Source organism: Ciona intestinalis, chromosome 14, assembly GCF_000224145.3.
Source record: "Ciona intestinalis chromosome 14, KH, whole genome shotgun sequence".
In the NCBI taxonomy this organism is placed as follows: domain Eukaryota; kingdom Metazoa; phylum Chordata; class Ascidiacea; order Phlebobranchia; family Cionidae; genus Ciona; species Ciona intestinalis.
The window spans coordinates 2,532,040-2,546,507 of NC_020179.2; the positions used below are offsets into that span (position 1 = coordinate 2,532,040).

The following is a 14,468-nucleotide window of genomic DNA, read 5'->3' on the forward strand; positions in this document are numbered from 1 at the left end:
TATCATCCCGTAAAAAAAAGAAATATTTATACAACCACATAAGCGACTTTAAAAGATCGTTGTTAATTGTTAAAACACGATTAGGAAAATGACATGTCATTTGCTAACGGTAACCAACTTAACCAAACCACCTATACCTGTAACAGAAATTTTGAGGAAGTCGCGAACTTTGTAAGATTAGTGGTTTAATTTCCGATATTAATTTAATAAAGAGAAAGTTATATCTACTCTTTACACGACCGCGTGTATTACTCATCGTGTATAAACTCACGTTCGCTTTTAGTTTCTATATGGATCCATGTTCAGGTTATCTCCAATTTAGTATATGGGTTATTGAACACGTTAGTGGTCATATAGATCCTTTTTCGTCGAACAGTTGTTCTTGGCTTTGTTGCTGTTGTTGTTGTTGCTGATAGGGCGATTATTTTCCGCACTTATCTTAATTCTTAATTCTAGTTTGCTTACTTTTAAGTTTATGTATGGTAGGGTGGAAGAAGATGCGACACCTTTTCATTCTATTTTCTCGTCACGTTTTGTAGTAAACACTAACTATTTTTATTATGTTTATCAAGGTGTAGAAATATTTGTGCATAATTTGCTGCTACGATAAACTGCAGTAAAGGTCATCTAAATTAACAATCCCTGAATGGTTAAAGGCAATCTTTTAAAAGGTGGACTTTACCCAAAATTAGCCTAACAGGTAAACTTTCACACTACACTAGATGTATCTGTATATATCTTTTTTTGTGTTTTGTTTTCTGTCCATGTTTTAACAAAATGGGTCTTACCGCACAAAGTCCACATAATATAACAGTTTACATCTGCGTATCCTGGTATTTATATCTATAAAGCTATATCCCTATAAACATCAAAAGTAGAATTTCTTATTTTCCCTGTGATTCTCTTTTTTGTAAGGAATCGTTTATTGGGGGTTGAGGCCAGGTTAAATGTTAAGATTTAGATGTAGGGGTATATCTCACACTGGCCTTATTGTGAGAGCAAAAGCCTAAGTAGTCTTTCCATTTGACCTGTTCCGATTATTTTAACATTTTTACAACACCACCGGATCGTAAATGTTTAACCGTCTATTCCGTTACTTTCGTTGTCAGGCATTATATATAGATTGTATGGTATTAATTGTGGGCTCAACTGACATATGAAAAGATAATTTTATTTCTAAACCCTGATAAAGTCTTGCCGAATGCTAGAAGAAACGTTGGAATAAAATCAACATTGTATATACCAGATGAGCTCAAAAAGTACTATACAGTGGGGTGGGGGAAGATGGGACACCTTTAACACATAATATCCAAATAGCCGGATCGTGTTTTAAACAATTAACAACAGTCTATGGAAGTTGTGAAGATACGGTTTTATAATTCATTGAATGTTCTTTGTTTACTACCAAATGGAAAGAGAAAACTAAACGAAAAGGTGTCCCATCTCCCCCACCCCACTTTATTTATTGATATATTTCAGACGACCCAACGAACCACTATGCAGTCGACTCCGTTTCGTCGACTACGAAAACAAAACAGTAGTGTTAGCGGCCGAAGCCATCGGTTCCGTGTGGCTGTGTTTGGCCAAGCTGGAGTCGGTAAAACAGGTAAATTACGAACAAAATTTAGTATTCGTTTCCACAGCGTTAAGCAGGATAAACTCTAACACAAAATGCGCCATAATTTAGGGTAATTGGATGACCATTAATCTAAACGTTAATTTCGGACTCAAAACGCGATATAGTTTAGGCCTTAATTGGCTGAATAAGTCACTGTAGAAATTTCTTATGGAGTTGCCATTTCTCAAATCGATATTTCATGTTCATACTACAACATGTATTGTAAATACACTTTATATAATATAGTATTGTGTGGTAAGATGGGACAACTTTAGCGCGTAATATTGTACAAATATCCTGATCGTGTTTTAAACCATTAACAACGGTGTATTGAAGTCGTGAGAATACGGTTTTATAATTCTTTGATTATTCTTCGTTTAGTACCAAAATGGAACAAGAAAATAGAATGAAAATGTGTTCCATTTCCCCCCACCCTACTATATAATAAAATATCGTCGCTCAAATTCATTAATTTCCTGCGTATGTTGTCGTCTAACCTCAGTGAAAGGAATGTTTGTTTTTCTTGAAGGGCTATCGGGTTCGCGGCTCGCAGCCATTTTTTAGTATACTTGATTACAGATGATTTATATACAAGCTGTTCGTTATCGGCCGATGCAGCAATATATTGTTTCTGCTAAGTGTAGCGTCCACGCTTATTTTTTTCTAAATAAATGTAAACAAGTTTTTACCTGTAAGCGTGTTTTAAACAGTTGTTTTGTCGCTATATACTGTCATTTCATTTAAAACATTTCTGAATCTTCGCTTCGTAATCGAATAGACAAATGAAGTTACAGTAGGGTGGGGCAAGATGGGACACTTTTCATACTATTTTCTCGTTCCATTTGGTAGTAAACAAAAAACATTAAAAGAATTATAAAACCGTATCCCCACGACTTCCATAAACCGTTCTTTATTGTTTAAAATCCGATCAGGATATTTGAATATTAGGTGCTAAATGTGTCCCAGCATATTCCACTACAGTACTATATTGTTATATTAATATTACATTTATAAAGCAGCTTGTTATTCGAAAATGTAACGTATTCTAATCCATGTCTTACTGCCGCTTTAATGAGAGTATTTGTGCATTATGGTTGATCGTTGCGCCGTGTGCAAGATATGCATCTCAAAATAACATCCATGGCAAGCCCTATAAACTGAGTATCATATATTGGCATATAGTACAGTCGCGGTTGCGCGAATACCTTTAGCACATAATATCCCATACTTCCGCAACGTGTTTTGACAATTAACAACGCCCTTTTAGACATTTAAGAATTATGTTTTATAATTCGTAAATATTCTTTGTTTACTACCAAATGGAACGATAAAATAAAATAAAATATGAACCATATTACCCCAACCTACTATATATAGTAGGATGGGGGAAGATGGGACACTTTTAGCACTGAATATCCAAATATCCTGATCGTGTTTTAAACAATTAACAACGGTCCATGAGAGTCGTGAGGAAACGTTTTTATTATTCTTTGACTGTTCTTCGTTTACTACCATATAGGACGAGAAAATAGAATAAAAAGGTGTCCCATCTTCCCCCACCCTACTATATCTAAGCCTAGTTTATAGAATTAGGGGATTTCATATAGTAATATATCAGCAGCATGGAGTCTTCTTGTTTAAAACTCTGGTTTGCTTAACAGTAGCATAAAGTTTTTAACAACCAGCCACTTAAATATTGCCAAGACCCAATTTAAGTTTACAGGCGTGGGTTTATTGATATAAATTAGATCACGGCCATAAAATGACCAAATTAAACTATAAAAACTCCTGCGGAACAGAAAACGGGGGGAGACGTACGTAATAAAGTTTTTTTAACAACTTCAGCAGCTCAACTGTGATTGACGGAATAAATTAAAGGGTGAAAGAATAAATGTAACATGTTTATCCTCGCGTGACGGGGAAACAGCAGTCGCTATAACACTGGTGCTCTGTTTCACCATAGTACACTTCAGTATACTATGGCTCTACACACCTTGTGCTCACTTACAAGTTAAAAATAAATTCGTTTTAGTTGTGGTAATAATTGAAACGTGATAATGATCATGAAACTTTATTTATCTTCGCGTGGTCGGACTGCTCAACTGGTTTTAGTATAGTTGTTCCGTTGTACATACACCACGATGGGCTAATGTATAGTAAAGTAGGGGAAGATGGGACACCTTTAGCACATAATTTTCAGATATCCTGATCGTGTTTTGAACAATTAACAATCGGTATATGAAAGTCATGAGGACATAGTTTCATATTTAATTGAATGTTCTTTGTTTACTACTAAATGGGACGAGAAAATAGAGTTAAAAAGTGTCCCATCTTCCCCCATCCTACTGTACAATGTGTTCTTGCTTACGAGTTACGAAGTTCGAACTCTGTTTGTGAAGTAGATGACAGAACAAACATATAATTGGATTTGGATTAAGTTTCGTACTGTGTTATGTACAGTTCACAATGTCAAGTGCCTACAAGATCTTTCAATGACTCATATTAATTAGTAATCCGTGTTTACTTTAAGTTGTTTAAACTTGTACTTTACCACTGTGGGAGTCACTAATGGAAGTGGAGATAGATTCTGAACGTCGATAAATCGTCAGAGGACCCTTATCGGCTTGTATATTGAGTTTGTGGTGCGGTTACTTTCTCACTGCCGAGTGATAACAACTTAATTCGAAGCTTCTGTCGCCTCCCCAGCGGTTTAAACATTCTATTAAATCATCCGTATAAATGTTGGAGTATATGTTCACAATCATTCATACATCTTTTTATTTGGCAATCATACAATTCATATTATTAATGAATCAATGAATGTAACTTATTTACCCTCATGTGGCGGGGCAATTTATATACAGTAGGGTGGGGGAAGACGGGACTTATTTAGCACCTAATATAACAAATCTTGATCGTGTTTAAACGATTAACAACGGGAAAATAGAAGGTGTCCCATCTTTCCCCTACTTTATATATATTTATTTCATAACCATTAATCCTGACTGGAATTTAGTTACGATAATATTCAAACTTTATAAGCACCTGTAAATCAGGGCTAGATTCGTGGAATTTATTAACGTTAAACCCATAAGTCTTCTTAACTTCCTATAGACTGTTTGTAAACATTCTCTGTCCGCGGGAAAACAAAACAATTGAATATATAGGGGTTTTCAGTAAATGTAATTTGTTAAGTCTGTTCGTTTTTTACTTCCCAGCGCTTTTTTGTACCGCGCCACACCCTTTATGGATAAAACTGCAGGGTTTAGCGGCAAGCTTTCATTTGTATAAAGTCGTATTTTGGGTCATTCGCCAAGTTATATACCACCGGTATTTTCGTTCGTTGAAAGTTATTTAGAGTCAATAGTCACGGTAGGCCTGCTCTAAAACTTTCTGCAAACATAAACTTAACTTGATCAGCTGTTTCGCGGTGACTTTAAGTGGATTTTCGAGTAGCGAAGGTGCCGAGTTGGCTCCTTACTGAATTAAACGTGCCTTAAACACATTCATTTCCTAATGGAAGTGTTTACCAAACAAAATACATGTAACAATCCACAGATTTGTGGTAAGAGCGACATGATTACGGTCAATGATGTATCACTAACAGGAAAAACAGATTAAAGAAACATAAGTATAAGCGCCTATTATTTACTAACTTAGCTGAACGGCGCCATTTTATCAGGATTTTCAACTTACAGTGCCCCACAGACATATAAACAAATATTACTCAATAGAATTTGTGTTATTTTACTTAATGTAGTTACATCAGTGGCTCCTTTTTATTTGTACCATATTATAGTAGGGTGGGGTAAGGTAGGACTCCTTCAGCACATCATATCCAAATATCCTGATCGTGTTTTATACAATTAACAACAGTCTATGGAAGTCGTGAGAATACGGTTTCATAATTCTTCGAATGTTCTTTGTTTACTCATGGGCGGAGAAAATAGAACGAAAAGGTGTCCCATCTTTCCCCACCCTACTATATCACTACACAATATGGCTTCTCATTAATGTTTGCAATTACGAAAGTGTTTTTATCGATAGAAAAAGAAAACTGTCCAAATATGTATGTATATATATTAAGCCCAAAACCTTTACCCCCCACTTTATACCCTGCTGTCGGTCTTGTGTTAAATTGTGGGGTGTAGGTGGTCAGATAATGATTAGCTATATAGGTATAGCTCGGTCAAGCCGCATATAACCCCACGTTTCGGAAGTTTAAAGCATCCGACACACGACTTTACCGCAGCGTACCGTCTTACTAATGGGGTGTGACACTGCTGGTGTAAAACTGTCCAGTTAGCGGTCTACAGCATGCTTAATCTAGCGTGCCCGCAACAGTTTGACCCCTGTTATTATGTCACTTTCAGCCACTTTATGTCGTCACAATCTTGTTTCTGACACAACACAAATGTTTTCACAGCTTTCAACGTTCGCTTTGTTACAAAGAGATTCATAGGAGAATACGACCCGACATTGGGTAAGATATTTTTGCTTTAACTTGCCTTATATACTTTGTACGTTACCCGTATGACCTCAGTTTTCAGTGGTAATAGTGCGGGACAGAATACCAAAACCCGCAGTTTGAAAAATCTCGGTATTTATGTACTTTTCAGTTTGACCGAAGCCAACAGCGTGCCAACGGCAGAGACTATTTTTTACCCCCACAATTTAAAATCTTTGTTTAAAACTTAATTGGCATTTTTTTGGCCACAAAAAGAAAGACAAGCCAAAACTTATGAATGCATTTAACTGAATATATCATTTATAGTAGGGTGGGGGGAGATGGGACACATTTAGCGCAGAATATCCAAATACTCTGCTGATCGTGTTTTAAACAATTAACAACGGTCAATGGGGGTCATCAGGGTGCGGATTTATATTTATTTGAATTTTCTTTGTTTACTTCCAAATGTAACCAGTAAATAGGATGATAATGTGTCCCATTTCCCCCATCCTACTATATAATATATAGGTTTTCTGAAATCCTAAATATTCAATTATAACAAAAATTGCCGCTAAATATGACGTTTTGTAAGATTAAATTATCTATGCTATGGTACATACGGGTGGGTTGGTCCATTTTTTATTTACCTTTATTGACTCATTTGGTAAAAAATACAACTTTTTTACAGAATTAAGTATAACCGTATCCCCACGACGCTTAAAAGAGCGTTGTTGATTGTTGTTAAAACACAAATAGGGAATACGGAATGTTATATGTGCTAACAGTATCCATCTTACTCTACAGAAGACAATTATTTTTCTCAACGTATGTTTGAAGTTTGAGCAAAAATATTTAACCACCAACGCCTTATATGACGTATACCTTGCTGACGTATCGTGCATGAATATATTTGTTGTGATACGCTGTAACGTCAAGGCAATACCACCAACGTATTTCTTACGCTCAAGCCTCCATAAAAAACACCCCACCAAAAACCAATATAAAACATTTTTCGTTTTATTTTCAAACACATATTCTTTGTTGATGGAAAAGTAGAACCACCGTCGCGAGAGGTTTCGTTATTTCCTTGTTACGTCACAGAAGGTATTATTTCGTCACTCAGTAGCGGTTTTGAATGTGACGCAAAAATGCTGGTACAGTATTCGGCCCCCGTGAAACTGTTTTCAAAAAAAAATGTGAAACTGTTTTCAAATCCTTACTCCCTACTATATTACTGTTGGGGAAGACGGGACACCTATAGCACATAATATCCAAAAATTCTGATCGTATTTTAAACAATTGAGTATAGTTTATGGGAGTCGTGACGATACGGTTTTATATTTCTTTGAATGTTCATTGTTTACCACCAAATGGGACGAAAAAGTCCCCACCCTACTATATTATCTCAAAACTACAACTCGCAATTTCTGAAGAAAAATGTACCAAACAAGTTTTATAGTCTATAATTTTCAAAATAAAGTGACAACCATAAATATAATAAGCGGATAAATTTAAAAGATAAAAATACCGAAAAGCCCTATTTCATATTGCGTGTTTTGTTATGTTGTCTCCTGTATGACATTGCAGGACTACCTATATGGGGCTAATAATGATAAACAGACTGTCAAAGCTTGTCTTTATTATTGTGGGCCCATATAAAACCAACGGCATGAAATACGTCCGGTGTAGGCCTCGTACAAAATACTCAGCGAGACTTTTTGACAGCAAACACAAACAAACCATTGAATTTCGTTATTAAATTAGAGCAATCACGTTTTTCCTAGAGCTTAACTCGGGAGGTACGATTTTGTGCTTTTGTTTTTTTAGTTTTGAAATTTTCTACTGAAAATTAAAAAAAATCAACGTTTAAATGCAATTCAAATCTTGATATATACATTAAGCTTGAAGCGTATAGTTGTATATAAGATTTGTAATTACAATGACAAACCTAAAGTGTTATTTATACCTTCTAGATAGCGTCATAAATATGAAATGTAACATTTTTATTTTTATGTTTTGAAACTTTCTACTGAAAATAACGCTGGTAAATATTTGTTTGCGCGTTGTAACAGTTGGAAAGGTTCCAAACTCCGAACAGCTTTGTTTTTTTGTTCAAGTAGATCGTTTCTCAAAAGCACAACTAACACCTGCTTTTTGGTAATAACAGCGTGTTATCAAATGGCAGAAAAAATCTTTTAACTCCTAATACATGGTTTGTAAGGTTTAACTCTAATCCAATGACGCAGACGTGGTTTCTTATTCAAGGAATTCGGTACAGTGGCCCACTGATCTTTGTTTAATTTACAAGTCTGATGCCTGAACTGTACACACCACAGTATAGCATTTAAGGATTTTGTCACCATATACCGTGAACACCCAAAACACCTCTAGGGTTAAAACAGCGTGATTGACAATCCGCTATATCGCATGGTGTGGTCACATTTTCAACTGATATCCTTTACAGAGAGCATTTACCAGCGGGCTTACATTGTTCCGCCGAATTATCCGGTTTTCTACGAGATCATGGACACTCCTGGCCAGGTAGATAAGACTTAATCCTTCACCAGTGGCTGCTAAACCGTTAAATGCCAATTAATCCTGTTAAAAATGTAACCTATGTGTTCCCACACGCATACTTCACATGTTACTAACATTTTTATCAAAAAAACGTAAGTGTTATTTATACCTCTTACAATGCGATAGCGACATACATTATCAAATTTCACATTTTAATTTTAAGTAGTTTTTTCCTTAATGACATCTAACAAATATACCTTTGCTGCATATTCCATTTGATCTCTTCACTTAATTTGATCTGTACTATTGTAATCGAAGAGGTAAACTAAATTTACGTAATTTTATTTATTTTTGTTACAGGAAGAAAATAACTCTGTAATGTTGGAAAAAATCAAATGGGCAGACGCGTTCGTCATCGTTTATTCAATCACTGACCGACAAAGCTTTGCCGAAATTCCAAGGCTTAAGTTCTTGGTTTCACATACGATCTCAAACAATGGGCAGAAGGTAAATGATCTATAAATCTAATACGCCACACATGTGGATTGTGTAGTAGATAGCATATATAGTAGGATGAGGAAAGATGGGACACCTTTTTAATCTATGTTCTTGTTTTATTTGCTGGTAAACAAAGAAACTCAGAGAATTATAAAACAGTATTCTCATGGCTTCCATAAACCGTTGTTAATTGTTTAAAACACGATCAGCATATTTGGAAATAATGTGCTAAAAGTGTCCCATCTTACCCCACCATACTATATTATGCTAGATGTAATTTTTTACTGGTGGTCAAATTAAAAAAGTACAGCTGATTTTTGGCAGTATTGGGGTAATATAGGCGAACACTAGCTGCTTAAACCCTTGGTCACCCAGCGTGCCTCGCCTTAGGACCTCACCCATACAAAAAAACGACAATAGGTGTTTTGGACTTGAAACTGCATGGGCATTCTTTATGGTCCTTTCATATTTTTGTGGTTTCGGCTGCAACAGTTTTGAAAAACCTACAAAGTGGAATTCAGGCCAATAAAGATAAATTGACGAAACCTTGCAGCCATAGCACACAGATAGTCAAAGGGAGTTTTATCTCCGACCAAATAGTTGGGTTGAAAACGCGGTATGCGCTTATCTCTTTGAAGTTATAATGAAGGCATAGAGGCGAGAAAATAAATTTAAATCTACGTTGAAATGTAGATGAACAAATGCGACTATACCCGTCATAGCGTTCTATAAACATATATGCTATGAAAACATATTTGAAAAAAACACTCATAACGGATATTAGTATAGTACTGCACAAAAAGCTGGATACCTTTAGCAAATATAATAGCCATGTTTCCTAAACAGATTTTTAACAATTAACAATGCTGTTTTATAGTAGTAAGAATAAGGGTATGTAAATCTTTTACACTAGGAATATTTAAATTGGGACACCAAAAAGCCAAAACGTGAACCGTCTTAACCTTTATACATACTTAAATCTTGGGAGCATAGAATAAATGATGCTGACTGCACAATACTTTACCCCACGCGTTGATATCACGATTGTTATATTGGAGAAATATACGAAACGCATAATTAACTACTAAAAACAGCAAATGCCTCATGTGCGCTTAATTGGACGTTTTAATTCCACATAACACCTGCTGCATTCAATCTTTCTTCGATCGAGCTTTCAAAACAAATGACGTTTATCCTTGCGCTTTTGTGACGTAACTTTTAGGCAATATATTATGGCGCACATGGTGCAGTTACCTTCTGCATTACACCTGCAATTAGGCAATTAATATAACTGTTACGTAAGCTATTTGTGTGTATGTGCATGTAGACCGGGTCACTATAGGTTGTGCCCATGTTTTCATTCACTTTTATCGTCCCATTTGATAGTAAAACGACGATTTACAGAATTTTTAACGCTGAACAATCATGTAGTATAATTTTTTGTAATAAGGTACATTGTTTTGGTTGATATTATCGTTTACTTAGTAAATCAATAGGAATATTACAAGAAAAAAAAATTACTTTGTCATTTTTCAGAATACACCAATCGTAATTGTTGGCAATAAAAATGACCTCAGCAGGGATAGAATGGTGTCAAGGTCAGAAGGCGAGAAGTTAGCCTTGGAGCTGGGCTGCAGTTTTTACGAAATCTCTGGTTTGTTTTCTTTTTCACGTAATTGGTCTCGAAAAACGTGCGCTTTAACTTTTTGACTGTCGAAAATTTATCGGGAATTTCTAAATTACCGGGTGGGTGTTTTAACCGTATTTTGCACTTATTTTTAACAGTGCGTGAATCCATCGACGAAATAGCGTTCATTTTTGAGCAGCTATATCGGTCATTTCGGCAAGTCGAACCTACTCTTCTAAACAAGGGGAAAAATGAGAAATCCACCGTCGATTTACCGATCATTCCTCACGTCTTTCCATCCCTACCTGCAAAGAAACGCATTAAAAGTTACAAGCACATTGACAAAATACGACGGTTACAAGGGTCGACAAATTTGTCCGTGTCCTCGAACCAAGTTTCCTACCCAAGCAGACCAACCAGTAGCTCATTTTCTCACAACCACAGACAGCCTTACTTATGTACCACATTAGAAGAAGAGCTCTACCAAACGGATACTCAAGAATCCGACGAACAACCGGTAGATGTCGCTGACGAACAAGTTTCTGAACCCAAACCTGATCTGCCACAAGAGGCTTTTGGGACAGAGACCGAAGACATTGAATCCTCCACATGTAGTTCCAAAGAGGACGAAGAACTTTCGAAAGTCGGCTCTTCCGATCCCGGAGAGAGTGGAGCTGAGTATCAACCTGTGGATGCAAGAAGAGCTGCGGAAGAATTCGCTAAAAAGATCATTTTATTAAACATCGGATGATTCGCTTTGTATATTTTCCTTATTTATGTTGTATTCTTGCTCGTGTGTCCTTACCGTTTTCGTCTTCATTGAATAAATATTTAAAAACAAAATAAAATCAAAAGGGGAATATAGTTTAGTAACAAATACATTGACGACTTATGTTCAAAATACGTGCCAAAGAATCTGACGAAATGCAAGTTCAATCCACTGATAGTATATATGTTAGCCTCTTCTTAGATTTGGCTATAAAGAACCAATACTCTAAAGTTAAAACTAGTTACCGAAAGTTTCGTTATTACTTTTATAGCATAGATTGAAGTTGGCCCTGACCTCTTTAGTATAAATATACGAATATATTTTATCTATGTGTTAATTGCATGTTTGTCCCCTAATATGTTCAAGTACAAGAACAGCTGGATTTAGTTTTATTGCAATTAAATCTACGGTGATTTTCCTTTATTATCAGCAAGGCTAGCTTTTTATTTTAAGCTTAAAAATGTCGGGAGTTTATTTTTATTTGAAAATGCCTTTCTACTTCACAATGAGGCTTGTTCTCCCATTTTTAGTAGGCCATGGTTCCCCTAAAAATATGTTTCACAACGCGAAGATTACGTAACGGGAGAAAATCGGCAATGTTATATAGCTGGCCCCTTCGTTTGTATGCATGCTAAAGATGTTTACACTATCACCCTAAAATAGGATGATACGCAAAGGTTTATGTAAAAACGAATACCCACTTCCGCCTCGTTTTAACATATAAAATGATGAAACAACAGTAGTAGGCCTATATACGAATATATTATAATCAAGGGCAAGGCTACATGAACTTTATTTATCTTTTTAAATACAGCAACGTAAACCCTATTAATTAGAACAGCGAATACAGGAAATTAGCAGCAAAACGAAAGTTAAACACGCTACGGTAAAAACTAATTCGGTTGAAATGTCAAATAAAAGGGGGACTGCCTAACCCACATAATACCTTGGTCTTGCGTAGCATGTTATTTGAACTCTGTCGCATTGGCTGCGTCTGTTTTGATGCAAAATGTGGATTACCAACGGGTAGCGGTATAGTGGTGCATTATAAATTCCTCAATATTGTTAATAAACATATTTCTCAATATTGTTAATAAACATATTTCTCAATATTGTTAATAAACATATTTCTCAATATTGTTAATAAACAAATTTCTCAATATTGTTAATAAACATATGTGCTATGACTGTGCGTAGGCGACTCGACATTAGAACATTGATTAAAGTTTGCCCTTCTCACAACAGCGAAATATAAACCGTAAGCGCGATCAAAACCTTACCCTTTGCAGAAGTGTTAAGTTTTGGTGTGTGTTACGATTTGCTCACCGAATTTAGAGCGTTTTTTTTTAATTAGCTGAATCAAAGTAAAGTAATGCGAAAGGATTAACCACTGCATGTCCCTTCTAGGATATTCTATTGAAAGGTTATACCAAGTAGTTGCGATCACGGGTAATGCATTTACGTTCCTAGATTTCGGGGTTACAGGAATTTGTCCGGTGCCGGTACTTGGAAAATAACTTCATTTTCCGAAAAGGGCGAGTGACATAATCTGTTCCGGTAGTTCCTGTTTTCGTCAGTAAAATAAACAACACAAGTTCATATGTGAGCAAGGGACGTAGTGAAACATCGTCATGACAACCCACGAACGTAGCTGGTTTGTTTAGAGGCAAATACGTCAATCTGACGATGATCAACAAAATTGCGCTACTGGTTTTCTCGAAAACATGGTGACGATGCCGTTATATTAATAGATATTACGGAATATAAGTTAACTGCTGACTAGTACTAGCAGCAAGGCGCTAGATTAAAATCATAAATAACAGCAAAAGTCCTGAGTACATACTGTGTTAAGTGCTTTAGCAAACAACGTTTCATTTTTGCGCATTGTCGAAACGATAAACCACTGTAATAATACGATAGGAGAAACGAACGTCCCATAATGTCTTGGAATTGTCACATTAATATCACATAACGGTACAGTCGACAATCGAGTAAATTTAAAGTAGTACTCACTCTATTATTATTTGCTGCTCATAAAATGTCTCATCGTAAAATATAGTGACGTATCGTTTTTGTGAATCTGAGTTAGATTAAAGTTCTAACCACCACTATTTTTATACCTGACTGTTACCCTATACAAATTCCTCTGCTGTTGCAAAGGTCAATATCACTATGTGTGCACAAGATTCTTGCTACCGTTATAGGCGTTTTTACATTGCCTTTGTGTAGCTGCTATTACAGCATTCGTGTATGGTTTATGAATCATGGTTTAAGTACGTACGCGTGTGTTTGTTCCGTTTCGTCGCAGAAGTGGATTTTGACTTGAATATTAAACGAGGTTCTCGGAAGTTGGCTTGAGTTACCCGGTTGCCTGGTGTTTTGGTAGCTGTTTTAGTTGATATTTTGACATTTTCAACACTGCTTTCGCGCACCGCCGCGACCAGAACCACAGGGCATTTCGCCTGAACAAGTGCTGACGTTATTTAACGTGTGTGCGTAGCGTGAGCAAGACCACGCTTGCGTGTGCCTGTGCGGGCGCAACGGCGCGTCACACATAATCGCGTAGTTCCGCAAAGCTATCGAACGTCGCGCACAGAGAAAGAAGTGCCTGCTCATATATTACACTGAGTTGCTGGAATATTTGACCATGGTGTAGACCGTGTGAGATGGTAAGAGTGTCAGTTGTAAAGAAAGTTTGAGATGTAGTTACCTTACGTTATTACAAGTAATCATGAATCTATCTTTATAAAGCTGTTGTCAGTCTTAGCAGATTAAAGCTTTTCTTAAGAATGACGAATATACATTGGCGCACTTGCGTGTTAGATAGACTAAGTTTGTGGTGTGGTGTGATGCTACTCCAGCATAACAACGATGAAGTAAGCCTAAACGTCGCTGCACCAGTAGCTGTAATTGGATACCAAGCGCATAAACATGTTTCAGCTACAATCAGCTGTTCTCTGTTAAAAGCCGGCATAGTTTACATTATAAA

General features: G+C 36.2%; 1 protein-coding gene, 1 long non-coding RNA gene and 1 other non-coding gene across 3 annotated transcripts; 2 read left to right on the forward strand and 1 right to left on the reverse strand.

Annotated features, from left to right (window-relative positions):
* The first annotated feature begins 575 nt into the window (after nt 1-575).
* LOC113474833 (ras-like protein 1) lies at nt 576-11,564 on the forward strand. The gene is made up of 7 exons (XM_026837444.1): nt 576-700; nt 1,480-1,606; nt 6,045-6,101; nt 8,533-8,609; nt 8,946-9,092; nt 10,620-10,737; nt 10,869-11,564. Exons 2-7 carry the CDS (start codon nt 1,498-1,500, stop codon nt 11,459-11,461), a joined length of 1,101 nt encoding a protein of 366 aa, XP_026693245.1. The 5' UTR covers nt 576-700; nt 1,480-1,497; the 3' UTR covers nt 11,462-11,564.
* On the forward strand, nt 7,101-7,175 carry mir4149 (microRNA 4149). The gene has a single exon (NR_034545.1). It is a non-coding gene; the product is annotated as a microRNA 4149 (primary transcript).
* Nucleotides 11,333-13,853, reverse strand: LOC113474834. The gene is made up of 3 exons (XR_003396538.1): nt 13,493-13,853; nt 12,426-12,473; nt 11,333-11,396 (listed from the first exon to the last, which is right to left on the reverse strand). It is a non-coding gene; the product is annotated as an uncharacterized LOC113474834 (long non-coding RNA).
* Between the last annotated feature and the right edge of the window lie 615 nt (nt 13,854-14,468).

What these genes read in the sequence shown, in the direction of transcription:
- LOC113474833 (XM_026837444.1), top strand. Translation starts at nt 1,498, where the DNA reads ATGCAGTCGACTCCGTTTCGTCGACTACGAAAACAAAACAGTAGTGTT. An exon ending in TCTCAAACAATGGGCAGAAG is followed by an intron (nt 9,093 to 10,619) that starts GTAAATGATCTA and finishes GTCATTTTTCAG; the next exon opens with AATACACCAATCGTAATTGT. An exon ending in CAGTTTTTACGAAATCTCTG is followed by an intron (nt 10,738 to 10,868) that starts GTTTGTTTTCTT and finishes TATTTTTAACAG; the next exon opens with TGCGTGAATCCATCGACGAA.